General features: G+C 46.8%; 1 protein-coding gene across 1 annotated transcript in view; it reads left to right on the top strand.

Annotated features, from left to right (window-relative positions):
• Positions 1-17,876, top strand: part of LOC310853930 (partitioning defective 3 homolog B-like) — a gene marked incomplete at both ends in the record, with an annotated part of 195,089 nt that overhangs the window by 15,614 nt on the left and 161,599 nt on the right. Inside the window, 5 exons of the mRNA XM_083758404.1 lie at positions 3,197-3,279; positions 11,145-11,231; positions 11,644-11,769; positions 15,043-15,229; positions 16,275-16,551. Of these exons, the coding sequence (XP_083614530.1) occupies positions 3,197-3,279; positions 11,145-11,231; positions 11,644-11,769; positions 15,043-15,229; positions 16,275-16,551 (760 nt within the window). The remainder of the gene's footprint in view (positions 1-3,196; positions 3,280-11,144; positions 11,232-11,643; positions 11,770-15,042; positions 15,230-16,274; positions 16,552-17,876) is intronic.

Here is a 17,876-nt window from a genome sequence, read left to right as displayed (position 1 = left end):
TATTTTTTTGCAAAAAGGGTGAAGTGTCCCTTTAAGGACCACACCGATGTCTTTGCATTGCTCTGAGATGATGTTCATGGTCGTTTTTCCATTGAATTTAGATGTCACTTTTGGTCTCACACAGGTCTCTGGATGTAGATGTCACCACACATGTATCGGTATAGGCGGAGATCAATGATCATCTGGCTACTAGGAGAAGAGTAACAGTACACCCACGTGTGTGTGTGTGTGTGTGTGTGTGTGTGTGCGCGCGTGCGCGCTTGTCATGGCCTCGTGAGCAGATTGAGTGTGGGACCTGATAGACTTCCATTCGGGCGATCAATACAGTATCACTTCATCTGCACTCGTCCTCTGTATCATCACTACAGTGCACCTCCCTCCTCCCTTATCTTTGTGTCACACACACACACACACACACACACACACACACACACACACACACACACACACACACACACACACACTGTCGTCCATCTTGAAGGAGCTATTGAAAGCAAGATAAGCTGTAATTAAGTCCAATACAGTGATAATATGCGATCTGTCCCTTTAATTGATTTTCTTTTTTTCTCACTGCATGATATGATCACCAAGATGGCTAAACCTCTCTGTGCTCTCTCCCTCTCTCTCTCTCTCTCTCTCTCTCTCTCTCTCTCTCTCTCTCTCTCTCTCTCTCTCTCTCTCTCTCTCTCTCCTCTCTCTCTCTCTCTCTCTCTCTCTCTCTCTCTCTCTCTCTCTCTCTCTCTCTCTCTCTCTCTCCTCCCTCCCTCTCCCTCTCCCTCTCCCTCTCCCTCTCCCTCTCCCTCTCCCTCTCCCTCTCCCTCTCCCTCTCCCTCTCCTCTCCCTCTCCTCTCCCTCTCCCCCTCCCTCTCTCTCTCTCTCTCTCTCTCTCTCTCTCTTCCCCCTCCCCCCACCCCCTCTCTCTCTGCCCCCCCACCCCCCTCTCTCTCTCCCCCCACATCCTCTCTCTCTAGCTCTATTTTTGGTGACGTAATTAACTAATAAATGTTATTTTATTGATATTTATTTCGTATTTTCGTTTTATTTCCATCCTACACAAACATTACATTTCCATTGACAATGAATGGAGTATTTTGAGCGACGCCCCTCTGCACTCTGATTGGTTAGGGGGGAAAAAGAATCACACTCGTGTGAAGTGAGGGGCGATCTTATCAACATACTGTAAATCATCATACATCACATTCCGTGTTCAGCCAATCAGCGGAGCACATTCCGTGCTACAGACACACACACACACACACAAAGCTGTGCATAGCTAGGAGCTAACGCCCTCAAAAATGGTTCACTCCCACTATAGGCCACATTTCCTGTGCTCTCCCCCCCAGGCATGAGGAAATAATTAAATCTACAAGCTTGTTGATCTGCAATTTTTGGCTAATCTTCCTATAACGCAAAGATTAGTTACTCTGAGGATCAGCTAGGGTCTCCTCTCCTCTCCTCTCCTCTCCTCTCCTCTCCTCTCCTCTCCTCTCCTCTCCTGCACATTTTCAACACGAGAGAGGCAATGGTGCAGTAAGTCTATCCAGGGCAGAGTGCTGTCTATTATAATGTATGTTCCATTCTGCCCTGGTGTTTGAATGACCTGTACGGGGTGTGTGTGTGTGTGTGTGTTTGTGTGTGTGAGGCAGTCAGTCGACAAGATGCATTTGACAGGGATCAGGAGTGCAAGAAAGCTGTGACCATGCACTGCACACACACATGTACGTGTGCGCACACCTCATTTCTCATAGCAATACCACAACATTGTTCGGGCCATTTTGAAACGTTAGGGAATGCTCCTTCCAGCTGTGTTCAGATGAAACATGACCCTTCACTGTGTAGACCATGTGTTTCTCAAACAGTCTCAGGTCAAGGACTCCCAAATGGATACATATTTGGTACCGGACCCCCCCCCTTAGTGTCAGGGAGCCCCTGTCATTTATTCTGCTCCACACAAACAGAGTACCGAGGTCCTGACGTCACAGCCACTAGCCCTGGGTCACAGCGTTGTGTTTGAGCCCCTCCAATGCATGGCTTTGAAAATTGCGCCCATTTGTTTGTTTAGAGCATTTGCGAAGTAAATCGAATGTCCTTTTAAGTCCTTTTTAATGTTTGTTTAGGGCAGCAGTTAAAACAAACATTGACAGCGCAAGACATGTGCCCACAATAACACACACACACACACCACACCCCTCCGCTCTGTGTGTGCAGAGCGAGGGAGATGCCGGACAACAATAGAGCCACCTCCTCTAACGTGTAACTAATGTGGCCCAATGGAGGGATAATCACATGCTACACATAAGTGGGTCAGTGTGAATCCTTCTCACTCAACACGCAGTTTTTTATTGAAATCATTTGTGTACGCCAATATTTGTTATGCTTATTTAGGCGATATTTATTACATGTGGTTGAAGCTCTGTTGTATAACGTGTGCGTGCGTGCGTGCATGTGTGTGTGCGTGTGTGGTGGGCGGGGAGCAGAGGGTGAAGCGGCAAGCCGCCATCCGTGCATGTCCCATTAGTCCTGGTGAGACAATGAAAGTGACAGGGCAGAAGAGCCTAATTGCACCCCTTTAGCCGGGGTCTTTTTTTAAGGCGTTTTCCTCTCTCTCTCTCTCTCTCTCTCTCTCTCTCTCTCTCTGTGTCTCTCTGTCACTTTGTGCACATGTCTCTCTCTTTCTCTGTCTCTCTCTCTCTCTCTCCCCCCCGCTGTGTACTGTCCCGTCTGACGTCTCCGTCGTTTTTGCCTTTCCGTCTGCCGGTACGCTCTCCATTTTTTTTTTTACGCTCGCCCCGCCCCTCCCCCTCCCCCTGCCGTGGCTGTTGTTTTCAACGCCATTAAAAAATACCCCGCACACCCAACTCCCCCCCCCCCCCCCCCCCCCCCTGCCCCACCACAAAGACGGGATGAAGTGAGTAAATGACGGGACAGATAGATGGACAGACGGATAGGGAGCGTCCAACGGTGGTCTCTCTCTCGGTGACTGATGCTGGTGGTCCGCGGATCGTCGTCCGGCCGGCCGGTCGCCGGTGGTCCTCGTGTTAACTGGTGTGTGTGTGTGTACTTGTGAGTAGTGTACGGGGAGGGGGAGACAGTTGAGGATGTGTGTTTGCTCTGTGGGTCGGTGTGTGTGTGTGTGGCTGTGTCTCAATTCATAATGCAATGGCTTGACCCGTGTGTGTGTGTGTGTTTTCTGTAGGATTCCGACCATGTGATGAAAGGTGCTTTGGATAGACTCCGGCCCGACCCCAACACTGTCAAGATGAACCAGGTTAACTTTAGGTAAGTGTGTGTGTGTGTGTGTGTGTGTGTGCGTGCGCGCATGTTACGTCAAACACAGCGGCAGACAGATCATGACCGAATGTCTGAGAAGTGATGGGATTAGCGCTCTGCTGGTCTTTGTTCCCTGTGTGTGTGTGTGTGTGTGTGTGTGTGTGTGTGTGTGTGTGCGCGCGCATGTGTGTGTGTGTTTGACATAGTCTTTTGAGCAGACTGTTGACTTCTGTTGCAAAAGGAAGCGCTGAAAAAACGTTCCAGGTGTGAAGCAGGTTCCCCGCCTCCTTCCAGATTCCAGGTTGCCTTTCGAGTCGCACAACGTTGTCCTATACTGTAATTCAAATTGGTCAAAGCCTATACTACATACGGTATAGCTTATTGCTTTAGCAGAAAAAAACATTGAACAATATGTTTAAAATATATATTTTCAGCTTTCTGTCGCGTTGTGACACATTGTGAGCTTGTATATCTGCTATTTTCTTTTGTTTACATTTTACACATTTTTAAGATTTGAAATGGGACATTCTGCATAATGACTACTTTCTACTTTTGGTACTTTAAGTAGCTATATGTTGATACCTTACTCAATACTATACTTTTGTACTTTTACTCGATACATTTTTTATTCCAGACTTTTACTTGTAACAGAGCACATCTACATTGCAGTATTGCTACTTTTACTTAAGTAACAAATGTCAGTACTTTTTCCAGCACTGACTGTTGCCTTATCAACATCAAATGGAAATCTATGTTGGATGACAGGTCTAGATGGTGCACAGGGACGTGTGTGTGTGTGTGTGTGTGTGTGTGTGTGTGTGTGTGTGTGTGTGTGTGTGTGTGTGTGTGTGTGTGTGTGTGTGTGTGTGTGTGTGTGTGTGTGTGTGTGTGTGTGTGTGTGTGTGTGTGTGTGTGTGTGTGTGTGTGTGTGTGTGTGTGTGTGTGTGTGTGTGTGTGTGTGTGTGTGCATTTTCCCGTGCGTGAATGCCATGCGGCTGTGTCACTTTCACCTGACCCCCAGTGCATGATAGAGTTCATTTCCACTTCTTTACCCTGCTCGCCTGTCCGTTGGTGACACCTAAGCCCCCCCCCCCCCCCCCTACAGCCCCCACACTCTTCCCCACGACAATGCAGAACACTGCTATTGGGGAAAGCTGTGGATTCCGTAGTTTCTGGGGCACTGGGGTCATGTTCTCTCCTCCGCGTCATCAGTGCCCATACCCGAGGCGGGGTTGGCGAAAGGGCCTTTCTGTGTGGAGTTTGCATGTTCTCCTCGTGTCCACTAGGGTAGGTACCCTCACAAAAAACATGCAGTAATCCTGGTCTCTAAACTTCCTCTGACAACCCCCCCCCCCCCCCCCCCCCCCGGATTGGCAGAGGAAGTGTAGCACCCAGGAATACATTAGATAATTGACACTGGGTGAAAAGAATGGGTTGCAAATTATTTGGATTAAAAAAAAGGTGCATGGCTTTCTGAAAATTGCGTCATAGGCCAGCCAAGTCTATGGACTTTAATGTTGGTGGCAGTGAATTTACAACGTAAGACGTCACCTGGCTGATGTACTGCCCTCGCTGTACCCCTCACTTCACACAAGTGTGATTTATTACTTGCGCAAGCAGAGCGCGCAAGTAATGTGATCGGCCTGGTCCATTTGTCGTGACAGCCGTTCCGCCATTTCAGGACCCCCCCAGAAAAACATCAAATCTGTGCCCGTATTGCTGGACCAATGATGACGAAATGACCATATTTCTTACGTCATCATTTAGAGCTAGTCATACACGTATTTCTTACGTCATCATTTAGAGCTAGTCATACACATACGTGTATGACTAGCTCTAAATGATGACGTAAGAAATATGGTCATTTCGTCATCATTGGTCCAGCAATACGGGCACAGATTTGATGTTTTTCTGGGGGGGTCCTGAAATGGCGGAACGGCTGTCACGGTTTTTGGACCAAAGTGACCACAGAATACCGCTAATCAACTTACAACTACACACTTTATACAGTATAGAGTATAGAGTATATATGTATACATATATAGTATATGCCTATATACTATATATATACTATATATATTTCTTACGTCATCATTTAGAGCTAGTCATACGTATACTATATACATAATCAATAAAAAATAATTTACCAAATTGTGCCTGATCTGCTGGGACCAGAGTACGTGGTGTGTATGTAAGAAATATGGTCATTTCGTCATCATTGGTCCAGCAATACGGGCACAGATTTGATGTATGACTAGCTCTAAATGATGACGTAAGAAATATGTGTATGACTAGCTCTAAATGATGACGTAAGAAATATGGTCATTTCGTCATCATTGATCCAGCAATACGGACACAGATTTGATGTTTTTCTGCGTAAGCCTCAAATGTGTGTGTATGTGTATGACTAGCTCTAAATGATGACGTAAGAAATACGTGTATGACTAGCTCTAAATGATGACGTAAGAAATATGGTCATTTCGTCATCATTGGTCCAGCAATACGGGCACAGATTTGATGTTTTTCTGGGGGGGTCCTGAAATGGCGGAACGGCTGTCACGGTTTTTGGACCAAAGTGACCACAGAATACCGCTAATCAACTTACAACTACACACTTTATACAGTATACTATATATATACTATATATATTTCTTACGTCATCATTTAGAGCTAGTCATACGTATACTATATACATAATCAATAAAAAAATAATTTACCAAATTGTGCCTGATCTGCTGGGACTAGAGTACGTGGTGTGTATGTAAGAAATATGGTCATTTCGTCATCATTGGTCCAGCAATATGGGTACAGATTTGATGTATGACTAGCTCTAAATGATGACGTAAGAAATACGTGTATGACTAGCTCTAAATGATGACGTAAGAAATATGGTCATTTCGTCATCATTGATCCAGCAATACGGGCACAGATTTGATGTTTTTCTGCGTAAGCCTCAAATGGCAGAACAGCTGTCACGGTTTTTGGACCAAAGTGACCACAGAATACCGCTAATCAACTTACAACTACACACTTTATACAGTATAGAGTATGGAGTATATATGTATACATATATAGTATGCCTATATACTATATATATTTCTTACGTCATCATTTAGAGCTAGTCATACACATACACACCACGTACTCTGGTCCCAGCAGATCAGGCACAATTTGGTATTTTATTTTTACTGATTATGTATATAGTATGATGACGTAAGAAATATGGTCATTTCGTCATCATTGGTCCAGCAATACACAGATTTGATGTTTTTCTGGGGTAGGTAATCTGGGTTAGGTAGCAAATAATTACATCTAAACATTAATCATTTCAAACATTCCTTCACAGAGATACTGAGATTTGGCAGTTTACAGCGGGCGAAAACATTACATGCAAGTATGCACTCGACAGAGTGCAGTTCTAGTTTTTACATATTTTGCTGTGGACTTTTTTTATTAGTTTTTTTTTAAAACTAACAAGCCACCATTTCTTTATCTTATGAATGCAAATGGGACACATCTAAGGAGCTGTGTGTGTGTGCACGCAGTAAATTAGAAAAAAGGCTCACGTACAGTATAGAGGGAGCTATACTCTCCATTACATGTAAATGTGACACGTGTGCGTGCGCACGCACATATGCATGTAAATCCTATTCACTGGAAGGTGAGTAATTGCGATTGCGTGCCCTACACGTGGCAGCAAGAATGCAAATGATCTGTGTGTGTGTGTGTGTGTGTGTGTGTGTGTGTGTGTGTGTGTGTGTGTGTGTGTGTGTGTGTGTGTGTGTGTGTGTGTGTGTGTGTGTGTGTGTGTGTGTGTGTGTGTGTGTGTGTGTGTGTGTGTGTGTGTGTGTGTGTGTGTGGCGTGACCCTTGCAGAGGTTAACAAGGGTGCAGTGACAGTGACAGAAGAGCGTGCTCATAATGATCCGTGCACCGTCCTCCGGTCGCTTCCCCGCAACTCATACATCTGGGACTTGAGCGCTTTTGTGCTCCGTCCTTGTCTTTGTTACCTATTTTCTTTTGTTCTGTAATATATATTTTTCGTAGTTCGGCTGGCTTCCGGAAATTACGTCATATATGGCAGCCAAGTCTATGGACGTCTGTTTAGGGCACTAAACGACGACGTAGGACGTCAGTGGGCGCCCCTCACTTCACACAAGTGTGATTTTTGTTTTTGTATGTCCTTGATAATATATGTCAAATGATTGTTCCTGCAATCTGTGTACGTCAACCACTCAATCATGCCGTCAAAGCGTGATCCAACCCTTAAACCTCTCCCACTCTCTGGGAAGCTGTCTGAACCATATCTACAACACCAGGAACACACCACATGTCCCAGACTCTTATTCCTTACTGGCTCTCATTATAGCTCTCTGAATGTCATCATATTGTAGTTTTGGACCAGACAAGCCTCTGGAAGACGTCATATTGTAGTTTTGTACCAGACAAGCCTCTGAATTACGTCATATTATAGTTTTGGACCAGACAAACCCCTGAATTACATCATATTGTAGTTTTGGACCAGACAAGCCTCTGAATGACATCATATTGTAGTTTTGGACCAGACAAGCCTCAGACAAGCCTCTGCATGACGTCATATTGTAGTTTTGGACCAGACAGGCCTCTGAATGACGTCATATTGTAGTTTTGGACCATAACAGAGCCATCGAGTAAGACAGAGTTACGACATTGAGGGGGCAGAAAACTGATCAGCGGTTCATGTACTCACGGGCTCGCCATAGACTCCAATGCATTCCGTAAACTTCCGGTTGTCCTTATTCAATAGAAGTATATGTAGAAGAGCCTGGCCCCATGAAGTGAACGGAGTTGTCGTAACTCTGTCTTACTCTATGGCCCTGGACCAGACAGGCCTCTGAATGACGTAATATTGTAGTTTTGGAACAGACAGGCTTCTGAAAAACATAATATTGTAGTTTTGGACAGATTCAGTAGTCGTGACCTTACTTGATCGGCCCAAACCAATTGCTCAAACATTGCGTGACGTTTTTGCCACTGAAACCTATATAAGTAGTAGCACACACGCAACAAGCCTCTTGAACTTTGAAGAAGAATTGATGAATTAGCTTGATCAACGGGACAAGATGTTCCGCTGGACGGTGCACCTGAAGAGGCAGCCTAAGAGGATCGAGGTTGCTGCTGCGGCGGCCGCGCACAAGGTGTACTTCTTTGGCATCAACGGCTACAGCGCCTCTCCGCTGGATCGCATCGACGTGCTCGTCTTCAACACAGTGTCTTTGCGTTGGCTGAAGTTACCCCCGGCGGCGGTGACGAGCGGATTGGGAGAACGTCCCCTCGATGAGGTGCCCTCCATGCGCTGTGGCCACACGGCCGTGCTGATAGAGGAGACCATCTACGTTTGGGGAGGGATGAAGTGCACCGTGGACTTTCCGTACTGCAACGTCTTGTACGGGTTTCGCGTCGACGCCCACCAGTGGTTCGTGCCCGACGTCTCCGGGACCGTCCCGGAGGCAAGGAAATGCCACTCTGCCTGCGTCCTGGGGAGCTTCATGTATATCTACGGAGGATACCGGCTGACCGGATGCACCAACGACATCCACAAGTTGGACACCGCCACCATGGCCTGGGCTTCCATCGACGCTGGGGGCACCCCGCCGCCCGCCGTGAAGTATCACTCCGCCACCATCATCGGGACCGACATGTTCGTGTTCGGGAACAACCACATCAGAGTGTTTGACACGCAGGCCGACAGCTGGCTGGGTGCGCCCTACCCGCAGCTTCCGGAGCGACGCTGGTGGCACTCGGCCTTCGCCCACGGCGGGGAGCTGTACATGTTCAGCACTGAGCCGTCCGACCTGGAGCCGACCGTCAACGGCCTGTGGAGGTTCAGTCCGGGGAGCCTCTCCTGGCGGAGCGTCGAGCCCAAGGGGAGCAGCCCGGCGCAGATTTACAAGCGGGCCTGGTGCATGGTGGGAGATCACATCATCTTCTTCGGGAGAGACAGTGAGACCAAAGACCTTGACGACCTCTACGTCTTAGACTTAAGTCCTAGTCTGAAGACGCTTTGCAAGCTAGCGGTTATTCAGTGTGATCTGGACCGTTCGGAACTGCCACACGATATCCGGTGGGAACTGGCAGCCATGACTACCAACAGCAACTGAAACGATTGGCCCTCTAGGAAAAAGAGAATGACATTACCTATAGTATAGTTCTCACTATACAAGATATCATGCCATCATATATCGCAATATTAAATTGTGATATGTACACGTATTGTCGTGACGGTAAGACTCCATTGCGATGTTTTTTTGACGTTTTTTTTTATGAATATCTTTTCCTGGTGAAGTTACTTATCCCATTTGTGATTTGTCTTTTTTCATTCTAATCCAGAAGCTGAAATTGCAGACAAACTACTTTTTGTATACTTCAGGCATAACTACAGCCCCTAACCCCGAACCTCTAAGGCCTGTCCATACAAAACGGTGGTTAGTAAAAACAAGAGACATGTGTTGGGGTGAGCGGTGAGTCGCCTACCATGCGTGGCGGCATGTTGTAGTTTCGGTGGTCACCTTATCACCTAAAACTGTACCTGAACAAGAATTTCTTCCTAATTGTAAATCTTTTTAAATAGTAAACCCACAATTTCTCTTGAGGACCTGGCAAATCACAATGCTTATTTCTACTATAGTGTCCTGCAAAGCCCAAGTACCTTAACTATGGCTTTAGACACAAAACAAAACAAAAACAAATCCTCAAGAACATATTTACAATTAGCGTAATTCAGTATTGCCTATATCTTATCTTATTTGGCTGACCGGTTGAAACACTGTTAAACCCAATATCAGCCATTTTGCCATGCTTTTTCATAGTCACTGCTTGGAACATTCGGCCCTCGCAAATATACTAATACAAGTACACGCACACACGCACGCATGCGCCCACGCACACACGCACACACGTCACAACACGTTGCACGCGCGCACGCACGCATGCACACACACACGTCACAACATGTCGCATGCACACACGCACGCACGCAGCCACACACAGCCACACACAGCATCCACTTCACCGGTACCCTGTCATCTTGCGGTATCTGGTGTCAGCCCCTATATATCCCACAGGTCTTCTCTAGTGTTTGCCATCCGTACAAAAGCAGCTGTCGTCCTGTGGCATTGTCTTGGTTTATCTGCCGCTTATAAGCCAAGCGCTCGGTCCAGTCGGTGCTCCACACAGATGCTGCTATCTGTCTCTGCCGTGCGTTGGCGTACCCGTCGCTGCCCTTTGTCCATGGGCTAGATCTGGAGCTCCAGCAGTGCCTAGATAAAGGCTAAAGTGGCCACCTGTGACCTCACACACACACACACGCGCCATGTTCCTTTGCTTTCCTTGGCCGGTCTCACTGTAAGCTAATTTGTTTGTCTATTGCGTAGCCTCGAGGAAAGAACAAAACGAATAACGTGAATGGATTTTGAAGTGCTCGGAGGCGAGTGAGGTTAAGTGTGTGTGTGTGTGTGTGTGTGTGGAAACATGCGTAAGCTAAGAAAGTAAGCTAAGAAAGTAACATATATATATTCCACTGTTACTTTCTTAGCTTACGCATGTTTCTTGATAAATGTTTTTATGTGATGTATTCCCATGCTTTTTTGTTCTTGCTTAATGTAAGTCGCTCTGGATTAAGAGTGTCTGCTAAATGCCTAAATTGTAAATTGTAAATTGTGGTTGGGGGGATTGCAATTTTAGGGAGTTTTGCTTCTGTTTTGTGTGAACGCCCAGCCGTACGTGCCACACATCGGAAACAGCAGATTTACAAGTGTGTGTGTGTGTGTGTGTGTGTGTGTGTGTGGTGTACATCAGGTGTGTATAACGGTCATTGTGTCTTCGTTTGTGGAACAGCTCCCTGACCAAGACGGTGGAACTGTCGGGGGACAAGGGACCCCTGGGGATCCACGTGGTTCCCTACTGCTCCTCACTCAGCGGGCGGTAAGCACTCTGTCCTCATCACACAGTAGACTAGAGGACTCAACGGGACCCTACTGGGCCCACGGTAACTATGTTGTCGTCATGAACAACATAGTGAGGACCATATTATATGGAGATCGGTTGAAAGTGGTCCTTCAATAAGAACAACTCATTGCTTATTCTAGTACATTCTATGTATACTCTGTATGTGGTACTGGAGTTCATATTGATGAGAGAATGTTTGCCAGGAACAAAGTGACGGAGAGAGAGACGCAGTAATAGAGAGAGACAGACACATAGCTCAATACATATAGGCCTATTTAGCCATCTGCCATCTCCAAAGTTATCTCAGACTCATAACTTATGTTTATTCACATGGCGTGCGTGTGTGTGTGTGTCTGTGTGTGCGCGTGTGTGCGTGTGTTTCTCACAGCATGCTGGGCCTGCACATCAAAGGAGTGGAGGCGAACAGTCGTTCCAGGAGAGAGAATATCTTTCGCGAAGACGAGAGCATAGTCCAGATCAACGACACGCCGCTCATAGACCAGAGCTTTGCGCAGTACGTACACCTGTGTGTGTGAGTGTGAGTGTGAGTGTGAGTGTGAGTGTGAGTGTGAGTGAGTGTGTGTGTGTGTGTGTTTACACAGGTTTACAATGAGGATAAGACTGGGGTTTGGGTTGAGAAATGGACATTTAGATGTTATGTTTAGGGTTTGGTATTATGCATTTAGGAACCATTTAGTGCAGTGGTTCTCAACCTTTCCACGCCGCGACAGCCCACAATAATCATACTTTAACCGTGGGGTATTTTGGCTGGATTCTGTATACTATGTTGCGCATCATTTCACATGCGGAAAATAGCCGATGCATAAGCGCACAACGTGTCCCAGCGCGACACATTGTGAGCTTGGAGATCAGCTATTTTCCAAACATACGACACCAGCACGCAAGTATAGTTCCCGCTCAAATGTCTTAAGCGCGTGGCTACTGCATGACTACCGTGCACCCAGCGGAAAACGAAATTGGCCTGTGCGTGCGTGCGTGCGTGCGTGCGTGCGTGCATGCGTGCGTGCGTGCACACACATGCCCTCACCTGTCACTCACTTCCCCCTTTTGTTCTGCGGCTTTCTTATCGGTGGCAGACACAAATCCTCTTCACTGTCTGTCATCTGCTCCACATCTACAGGAACAAAACAACTTCCACCCTGACACCAACTCTATTGTACGCTTATGCGCACACACACACACACACACACACACACACACACACACACACACACACACACACACACACACACACACACACACACACACACGTGCGTGTGTTTGTATTATATGCTTGTGAGGCCATAAAAATGTTAGGACCACATTGGAAATGGCCAGAAAAATAGCAGGCATTTTTTCAGTGTGATAATTCAATTCACCCTCAAACCCCTAAACTTAACCCCTAAATGCCTAACCACTAACTAACCCCCAATCTGAGTAATTTCCTAATTTGTCAAACTAAGTCGAAATATATTTTATTTAACCATAAAACAAACCATTTCTTATACACTACAATACTTGTGGGGATGTTTGGTGACTTTGGTCCTCTCAAGTATAGTGGTTCAACGAGACACACACACACGCACGCACAAGACTACCAGCCAACGATCTGATAGGACGGTCCACTGGCGAGACCTTGAATAGCAGCCATACTACCTGTTTAATAGAGCCCAGGGTCTGATAAAGAGAGCCATTCAGGCCTGTCACTCTGTTTTATTTCATTCCATCTGTCTGTCTGTCTGTCTGTCTGTCTGTCTGTCTGTCTGTCTGTCTGTCCGTCCGTCTTTCCTCTTTCAGGTGTAAAATGTTCGTCGACTACCTTTTTTCACAGACGAAAACTAAATAGAAACGAGCTATACTCACTAAAACTGCATGACACATTGTGAGCATGTAGATCTGCTATTTTCAAGATTTTTTTTTTACATTTGAAAACATGAAATGGGACATTCTGAATAATCAATAGTCAATCAATACTACCGCGTGGTAGTATTGAAGCGCTAACATTGGCACGTTTGTTGCATCTAGCTCAATCTGAGCTTCAATTTCAGAGAAAAGCGGCTGTAAAGATCTGCGGTCCCGGCATTGTGCGCGGCCCACCGAGCGTTGCCCAATGCCTAGCGACCGGGAGCTCTGCTTTACGCTAAATATTAGCAAGACGATTATGAATTACTAAAGCCCAAAAACTTGTTGGTCAAAACCATGGAGAGCTCCCTAGATTAGGAGTAGCATAATATTAGTGTTAATGAAGTCCTTGGCCTTGTAACGTAGTTTTTCTACTTTGCTGTATAGACACTTCTACAGCCACTCCAGGTCCCAGGAAGTGTTTTTAACCCACTGTGTACCACTCCAGGTCCCAGGAAGTGTTTTTAACCCACCGTGTACCACTCCAGGTCCCAGGAAGTGTTTTTAACCCACCGTGTACCACTCCAGGTCCCAGGAAGTGTTTTTAACCCACTGTGTACCACTCCAGGTCCCAGGAAGTGTTTTTAACCCACTGTGTACCACTCCAGGTCCCAGGAAGTGTTTTTAACCCACCGTGTACCACTCCAGGTCCCAGGAAGTGTTTTTAACCCACCGTGTACCACTCCAGGTCCCAGGAAGTGTTTTTAACCCACTGTGTACCACTCCAGGTCCCAGGAAGTGTTTTTAACCCACCGTGTACCACTCCAGGTCCCAGGAAGTGTTTTTAACCCACTGTGTACCACTCCAGTTCCCAGGAAGTGTTTTTAACCCACCGTATACCACTCCAGGTCCCAGGAAGTGTTTTTAACCCACCGTGTACCACTCCAGGTCCCAGGAAGTGTTTTTAACCCACCGTGTACCGCTCCAGGTCCCAGGAAGTGTTTTTAACCCACCGTGTACCGCCCCAGGTCCCATGAAGTGTTTTCAACCCACTGTGTACCGCTCCAGGTCCCAGGAAGTGTTTTTAACCCACTGTGTACCACTCCAGGTCCCAGGAAGTGTTTTTAACCCACCGTGTACCGCTCCAGGTCCCAGGAAGTGTTTTTAACCCACCGTGTACCGCTCCAGGTCCCATGAAGTGTTTTCAACCCACTGTGTACCACTCCAGGTCCCAGGAAGTGTTTTTAACCCACTGTGTATGTGTACCACTCCAGGTCCCAGGAAGTGTTTTTAACCCACTGTGTACCACTCCAGGTCCCAGGAAGTGTTTTTAACCCACCGTTTACCACTCCAGGTCCCAGGAAGTGTTTTTAACCCACCGTGTACCACTCCAGGTCCCAGGAACTGTTTTTAACCCACCGTGTACCGCTCCAGGTCCCAGGAACTGTTTTTTTTTTTTTTTTTTTTTTTTTTTAAGATATTTTTTTGCGGCTTACGCCTTTATTGATTTTTTTTTTTAAGGGATAGAAAGTAGGCTGACAGGAAACAGGAGAGAGATGGGGGGGATGACATGCGGTAAAGGCCGTGTCGGGTCCGGGAGTCGAACCCGCGGCACACCGCGACTGGATCACCAGTCCGGTGCCCAGACCGTTACGCTACGGCCTGGGCCCCAGGAACTGTTTTTAACCCACCGTGTACCACTCCAGGTCCCAGGAAGTGTTTTTAACCCACCGTGTACCACTCCAGGTCCCAGGAAGTGTTTTTAACCCACCGTGTACCACTCCAGGTCCCAGGAACTGTTTTTAACCCACCGTGTACCGCTCCAGGTCCCAGGAACTGTTTTTAACCCACTGTGTACCGCTCCAGGTCCCAGGAACTGTTTTTAACCCACTGTGTACCGCTCCAGGTCCCAGGAAGTGTTTTAACCCACTGTGTACCGATCCAGGTCCCAGGAAGTGTTCCGCCAGGCGTTGGGTGCTCCTCTGATTCGCCTGGAGGTGCTTCCCGTCTACAACAAGCCCCGCTACGAGAAGAGCCTGATTGGTCAGCTGTTCTCCACCGAGGCCCACAACCCCGCCCCCAGCCCCGCCACCGTGCTCCACGCCAAAACGGACCCCAAGCACGACGCCAAGGTTATTAGAGTTTAGTTAGTTTTAATATTTATTTTGTAGTAGCAGGTCTACTAGTTTGGTGCAGTGACTTGGCTTTAGTTTAGTTTGAGTTTTTATATTGTCATATTGGGTAGTCAGGGCTGAGATTCAACAAGATAACACAATAGCAGAAAGCTCTGGATGCGCTGCAGCGTGGAACATTCTTATTTTGGAGATCATCTATTTTCACATTTTTTTTAATTGATTGATTGATCGAATACTTTAAAGCATACTTTAGTTTTAATTCACCACTTAAACAGCAGCATATTAGCAGATGTACAAGCTCACAGGCACAACACGTCGCAGCGTGACACGCTGTGATCTTGTAGATCGCCGTGATATTGTTGACTGAAAAAGTGAAAAGTTACCAGTATAGAGCCCAGAGGGACTCCTGGTCACCCATACAGGGTTTTAAGTGGTTAAAGGACGACTTGAACACTTTTCAACCTATCTTCATAATAGTTGGTCCTCACTAATGTTCATGATAAAATAGCACTTTTTTTCTACTCTGTCTGTGTCTCATAGGAGGGCTGTGGTCAGTTCAGAAACCCTGGTCCACCAGTGATATCATCGTCAGGCATTTTCTTTTAAGTTTTGAGGGGCTCTAGCCCCTCCTATAAACGACTATAGTGTAGATGGTGGAAACCCTTGGCCAATTAGGGACCACCATTCTTGGTGACATGACTAAGGTATATGTTTCAAGGTTGGTATAAGGTCAATAAGAATGCCCCTCACTTCACACGGGTGTGATTATTTTTATTTATTTAATATTTCGTTTTTTATAATCGCAAGAACAATGGCTTCCATTATCGCATTGCAACTTTTCAGGAATAGAAAGCCTGCCGTTTCTATTAGTTTGGATCAACGATGATGTCACTGGTGGACAGGTTTCTGAACTGCCCACAGGCCTCCTATGTAGGAAACCAAATGGTGCCATTTTTTTTATCGTGAACATTTGTGAGGACCAATTATATGAACATAGGTTGAAAAGTGGTGAAGTGGTCCTTTAACTATGGTAACCCTGCAGGACGCGGCGCCGGAGGCGAGACCACCGGACGTCCGCCCCAAGCCCACGGGGCCGCCAGCTGTCCTCAACCCCCCGCCAGCGGAGCTCCGGCCTGGGCATGGTGGCGGCGCCGCCGCCACGGAGCGGACCCCCAGCGCGTCCCCCAGCCCTCCTGCAGCGTCCCCGTCGTCCGACCCCCCCCGGCCGCGCAGCCAGAGCCCCCCGGCGGCCCCTGTCCTGGCCCCCCCGCCCGCTGCCAAGAAGACGGGCAAGAGGATTAAGATCGACCTCCAGAAAGGTAAAGGCGGCGCTATTGGTGAACCGTCCCTCTAACTGTTACAGACCGGGTGAAATGAAACGTGTGTTACTGTAAAGGTGCGTTCAGACTTGAATTTAAATATTCGCCTCGATTCGTCCCGTTTGAGCCGCACCAGGTTGCGCCGCGCCCGCTCGCGCAACTTCTCGTCTTTGCAATGACTTTGTATGTAATCGCGCCACTAACCATCCAAGTCTGAAGAGACCAGATGAAATGAAACATGCATTATAATTGTTAAAGGTGACACATGTATTATAAGCAGGCTGTGTGAACACCCAGGTGCACCTCTCTGTCTCTTATCGTTGTAATCCCGTAGACGTGCTATTTTTGCCGGGAATGTTTGCTGACTTTTAGCGTATTATCCACAGTCTACTAGGGTTCAATGTAGTTAATGCTGAGCATGAGTGAATGAGTGAGAGATTAGAGATGTGTGTGTGTGTGCCGGAGCCATGATGTCATAGACATACAAGTAAGACGCGCAAACGCAGGAAGCCAACGCAGCTTGTAAATTGCAATAACAACAATTCGAATAAATTACTTTTATATAAATATAATATATATATATAATATATAATAATAATATATTATATAATATAAATTACTTGAATAAAGGTTTATTTAAGTTATGTTTCTTTTTAAGTTTTTTCTTTTTAAGTTTTTTTTAAAATTAAGTGTGTGTGTGTGCGTGTGTGTCTGCGTGTGTGTTTTTTGTGTGTGATACAGCTGCGCCCTCTGGTGGCGGGCGGGTGGTGTTACAGCGTGACACACACACAGACAGACAGACATGATCTGCTAGGTCTCATAGTTAGTGCTCATTGCGTTCGCAATAAAGGTAGACGCTTCTTCCGGCTCTGGGGCGTCTGTATCTCGAGGGAAGGCAACATGGAAGCAAGCTTTCCTGAGATTCCTTGCGAAGCATAGCAGAAGCAAAGCTTGCCAAGCTTCCGGGTGCGTAACAGAAAGGGACGATCGGTAGGCCAATCAGACTCCCTCTTTCCCAGCGGCACTAGCTTTGGCAATGTAAACGGAAGTCCCGGAAAAGACGTGCTGTGATTGGCCAGTTAGTCAGCAGCGACACAGCGTGCGATCAGCACTTACGTTTGACTTCCTCCTCCCACTGGAGACGGGTCATTTTTGACGGGCGCTAGCCCTCATATATTCAGCTATTTGTGCACATAGATTTTCGTCTTACACAAACATTAAATTCCCATTGACAATGAATGGACAAGTCTATGTCATAGTGTCTGAGTAAATAGACATGTAACGTCATGATGATGTACGATGATAAGAGCGCCCCTCACTTGTGA

Source organism: Protomyctophum parallelum (genome assembly GCF_964188405.1).
Source record: "Protomyctophum parallelum genome assembly, chromosome: 23".
Taxonomy (NCBI): domain Eukaryota; kingdom Metazoa; phylum Chordata; class Actinopteri; order Myctophiformes; family Myctophidae; genus Protomyctophum; species Protomyctophum parallelum.
This window is presented reverse-complemented; position numbering and strand designations above follow the sequence as displayed.